General features: G+C 40.6%; 1 protein-coding gene across 1 annotated transcript; it reads left to right on the top strand.

Moving 5' to 3' along the window:
• The first annotated feature begins 467 nt into the window (after window positions 1-467).
• ZBTB8B (zinc finger and BTB domain containing 8B) lies at window positions 468-4,327 on the top strand. The gene is made up of 4 exons (XM_053457290.1): window positions 468-594; window positions 1,876-2,836; window positions 3,197-3,375; window positions 3,651-4,327. The coding sequence occupies exons 2-4, from the start codon at window positions 1,930-1,932 to the stop codon at window positions 3,936-3,938; spliced, it is 1,374 nt and encodes a 457-aa protein (XP_053313265.1). The 5' UTR covers window positions 468-594; window positions 1,876-1,929; the 3' UTR covers window positions 3,939-4,327.
• The last annotated feature ends 441 nt before the right edge of the window (window positions 4,328-4,768 follow it).

Consider the following 4,768-nt stretch of genomic DNA (forward strand, 5'->3'; position numbering starts at 1 on the left):
TTAGAAATTTGAAGCAAAATTATTTTACTATAGGTGTACCATGAAAGGCCGTTTTTTTTGCCCCTAAAACAATTAAAAGTGCAAAAAAAAAAATAAAAAAAAATTATATTTATATATATGGTGTAGGTCGACTAAACATAAAAAGGGGAATTTAGTAAAAATGGCAATTACAGCAGATTTTCCCGGATCTATAAAATCCCCCGACCTTATGGTATCCTTCACACGGAAGTGCGTGTACTAATGAATAATGACAGAACACCATTGTTACTTTACACCGCTGGCATGCTCACCGAACTCCTTACTGTGGGAATTTCGCATTTCACCAGACTAACACGATGTGAACGTTAAGCGGTATTTATATAAACATTCTTTCTCCATCCCATTATAAAGCTTGCGTCCTATGTAATAGGACGCTCCTCCCTCTTGCATGCTGGTAGTTGTAGTTATCATGTGAACAAAAGAGTGGCCGAAACGCCACGGAAACTACAACTCCCGGCTTGCCCTGCTGACCCAGGCCATCTCATTGGCTCAATGCTGACCTAGCATTGTGTTTGCAATCAAGTCTGGTTGCGTCGTGTGAGGGCTGGCTGAAAGGTGAGCAGAATTGAGGTTTATTTATTTTTGTTAATATTCGGAGTGCAGTATAGAGGGATTGTCGGTCGCGCGCTTTGAGTTTGCGATTTAAAACATACATCTGGGATCACGAATGCAAGCCTGTAACACGATGCACGATATAAACATCCTCCTCCTCCTAAAATATGGTGCTCACTCCATACTGTATACTACTTACGCCTTGTAATGTCTCTCTAATAAGGTCCGGTGTAAACACCCAAATAGCGTACAGTATCATTGGCCAGTAGTCTTCGTTGCAATGAAATATCACATAGGCTCCGTTAGCATTGTAAATATCCCCGGCCTGTGATAAGATACGTTCATGCACAGTGACAAATACTATTGTTTGTCCCTGTAAAGACCCTGTAAGTTAGATAAGCCTGGAATAAATACTAAAGATATCATTGAGAAAGATGGTGTATATTCGTATGTGTGGAGCAGAATGCAAATATTCACAATAAGTCGTAACAAGACCTCTCCTAAGGGAATGTGGGACTGTGTCACTTCGGTTGCTATGTGAGTATCCAGACTATGGTGGGAGCTCCACCTTGGTTAATGAGCTAAAAGTGCATTAAATGGTATTTAGAGGGCTTTAGGGAGCTATTTTGGGTGGGGAACTATAGGAAAGGCTGAACTTGATGGACGCATGTCTTTTTTCAGCCTATATAACTATGTAACTATGTATGTGGTTCAGCAAAGATGCCTAATATCTTAAATAAGATCCCAGAATACACAGTCACGTTGTATGTTTGATGGGGAAATTTCTCTTTGGGGAAGTAATGGGCGAGGAGGACATGATGGCTAACATAATTTTTTTGCGATTGCAAACTATTTCAATGTAAGAAGCAATTTTTATATATACTTTTTATTAAACAAGATATACATTTCAAGTATTTTATCATAACTTTCATGCCATGCCATTGTCATGTATTTTGTTAACCACATTAAGTGTTTGTCTTTCTTGTTTGTCAATATATGTCAATACTGTAGGGGGGAATTAACGTTGATGATGGCCTGTCTTGAGTGATTTGCAACTGTTTTCTTACTGAGACTGATACCGTATTATTTGTTAACTCAATGCCCCAGGTGCAGTGGATACACTAGATTTCAATGCATTTAAATCATGGTTATTGACACTAGTGGTAACTTAATCAATATGGGAAGATACTTCTATTAATCTAGGGTTGAAAAGCATGTTTTCTGCAAATAATGTTTTGTTCTCCTCTTGCGGACTGTATCACATTCTACAACGTGTCTTTCCAGGAATACTTTTGTGGTAGGTGTTGCAGATTTGTCTTGGATTTGCTATCTGGAAACATGGAAATGCCATCGTACTACACCAAACTCCTTGGGGAGTTGAATGAGCAGCGGAAGAGAGATTTCTTCTGCGACTGTAGCATCATTGTAGAAGGAAGAATCTTTAAGGCTCACAGGAATGTGTTGTTCGCAAACAGTGGTTATTTTCGAGCCATGCTTGTCCACTACATACAAGACAGTGGAAGGCACAGTACGGCTTCTTTGGATATTGTCACCTCTGAGGCATTCTCCACCATACTGGACTTCCTGTACTCTGGAAAACTCAACTTGTGTGGTGAGAATGTAATTGAGGTTATGAGTGCAGCCAGCTACCTGCAGATGACAGATGTGGTTAACTTCTGCAAGGCCTATATTCGCTCCTCCCTGGACATCTGTAGGAAGATAGAAAGGGAGTGTTCTTTTGGACAAGCAGACAGTGGGAGTGATGGCTTAGGCAATGGAAGAGCAACAGTTCATGGGGGCTTGCAAGAGAAAGGAGGAGATGGAGTCTGTCAGAAGGAACCACCTTGTGGGGATTGTAGTAGCTGTAACTCAGTAGAACTGATAGATAAGGATAACCCCAGTATAGGGTCTCCTGACGAAAAGAGCTCCGGCAAGGTGGTTGAACCCAAAGAAGAGTTTGACTCAGATGTGGTGGAGGTAACAGAAGGTTTGCAGCCTTATCAGATGTCATCAGGAATAGACCAAGGAGAGGAAAGTTTGCATGGATCTTCTGGAATGGACATCGCATGTAATAACTACCACATGAAGCAGTTTCTAGAAGCTCTCCTGCGTAACAGTTCGGCACAGAAGAAGGATGAACAAATGCATCACTTCTCACGTGATTTTGAGTCTCGTCCAGAGGATTCCGGTGTTCCGATGAGTTCTATGATCGACATCCAGGGTGACTGGTATGGGGAGGATACAGGTATTATTACTCATAGAATTATACCATAGTGTGGTAAACTGTTCTACTGAACTAAATTTCATGATAGCTAAATCAATTACATGACCAAAATGTTATGGAAAATATGTTTTTGCTGTGATAATATCCAATAAGATGAATAACCACTAGCTAGAAATGTCAATTTAGAACTGTGAATAAGGTTGATGCCAGCAGTGAAATTTTAGTAGCCATTGCTACATGGCAGCCATGTGTGGCTATCAGAAATAAATGTATGTATAATTGAATAGCTGGTAAGGGACACACATTAGAATAAAATTGCAAAATTTAGGCTCAAGCAAATTTAGGAACCATTGTGGTCAATATATTTTGTTTAAATTCCAGGTGATGTTCTGGTTGTTCCCATTAAACTGCACAAGTGCCCGTTCTGTCCATACACAGCCAAGCAAAAGGGCATTCTGAAGCGTCACATCCGTTCACACACCGGAGAAAGACCATACCCGTGTGAAATTTGTGGCAAGAGGTTTACTCGACAAGAACACCTTCGCAGTCATGCACTAACTGTAAGTATATATACAGTTTCCTGATCTAATATGGTCACCAATATTTTGCTCCTAAAGATGCTCACCAACATTGTAAAGTGTGTTTCTGTCGTCGCCCCCCCCCCTTAACTCGCTGCATGGTAAGTAGGTCATAGGTGCATAATGCAGTACCTGTACATATTGTTTGTAAGAAAAATAACATTTTTCGTAGGCCAATATTGCTAGTTCACTTTGATGTAGACTAGTCTGAGTTTTGTTGTTCCTGTCAAGTTTGTTTCACTCCTTGCTTTTTGTAGGTTCATCGCTCCAACCGCCCAATTATCTGTAAGGGATGCCGTCGAACCTTCACCAGCAGTCTGTCTCCCGGTCTGAGACGTTTTGGCTTGTGTGACAGCTGCACCTGTGTCACTACAACGCATGATGAGTCCCATCAGAGAGGTCCTAATGAATCTGCAAATGAGAGCTTGGACAAGGATGAAGTAGATGGTGACTGGCCCATCTACATTGAATCTGGAGATGAGAATGAGGCAGCTGAAGAAGAGGCAGAAGATAAGGAACAAATACATAGAGAGGTCCTGATGTGATCCGAGCAATGAACGTATCATCGCTTCTCTATTCCAGACATTTAAGTAGGATTGCTCTTGAAAATTAACCTCCGTCCCTTAGTCGGCCCATGTTCTTCTCAAAGGTATGCAGGTTTCTTGCCTGAAAGACAATGTACATTGGCACTGGCTGGTAGTGGGCCTCTAACTTTTTGATCAAACCTTACTTTTCATTTAAGTGCTGTGCACTGAATACTATAGTCACAAATATGTGACTGGTTTTACCATCATTTTGAAAATTCTCCAGTGTTTTGAAGGGACTGCAGTGCTGAACAGCAGCCTGGAACCAAAACGAATTACTGTAAATAGAAGAAACAGTTACTGTCCTTCGCTCAGACGAGTCTTCTGTACTCCACCACTCACACGGCAATGCATTGGTTCTGGATTGCTAGACGTTGATAATGTTATGTTTATGAAGACTCTGGTCTACACGGACATGATTTGGTAAAGTGGAAATTTGATGTGTTTTGTAATATTTTCTTTTATAGTGAGTTCTCCCCAGTCCATTTTATTGCATTGAAATAAGTCAATTCCTAAAGACAATTCTGTGACAAAAGTCACAGTAGGTTGTCAAAGATGTGCCTGTGCAATAACTGTACAGTAAATTATCTTTAAAAAGTATCCCAGAGTGACATATAACGATATATGAACCTCTGCGTTGTATACTTTATCATAGTTAACCCCTTAATGACAAAGCCCGTACATGTACGGGCTCAAAATGCATTGTTTTCAATGGGTTTAGGAACTGCCCATTGTCCTTAAGGGGTTAAAAACAAAACTATGTTCTTTAAGGGCGAACAAACAGAGGGTTA

The sequence above is a fragment of the Spea bombifrons genome, chromosome 2 (genome assembly GCF_027358695.1).
Source record: "Spea bombifrons isolate aSpeBom1 chromosome 2, aSpeBom1.2.pri, whole genome shotgun sequence".
NCBI classification, from domain to species: domain Eukaryota; kingdom Metazoa; phylum Chordata; class Amphibia; order Anura; family Pelobatidae; genus Spea; species Spea bombifrons.

What these genes read in the sequence shown, in the direction of transcription:
- ZBTB8B (XM_053457290.1), top strand. Translation starts at nt 1,930, where the DNA reads ATGGAAATGCCATCGTACTACACCAAACTCCTTGGGGAGTTGAATGAG. An exon ending in CTGGTATGGGGAGGATACAG is followed by an intron (nt 2,837 to 3,196) that starts GTATTATTACTC and finishes TTTAAATTCCAG; the next exon opens with GTGATGTTCTGGTTGTTCCC. An exon ending in TTCGCAGTCATGCACTAACT is followed by an intron (nt 3,376 to 3,650) that starts GTAAGTATATAT and finishes TGCTTTTTGTAG; the next exon opens with GTTCATCGCTCCAACCGCCC.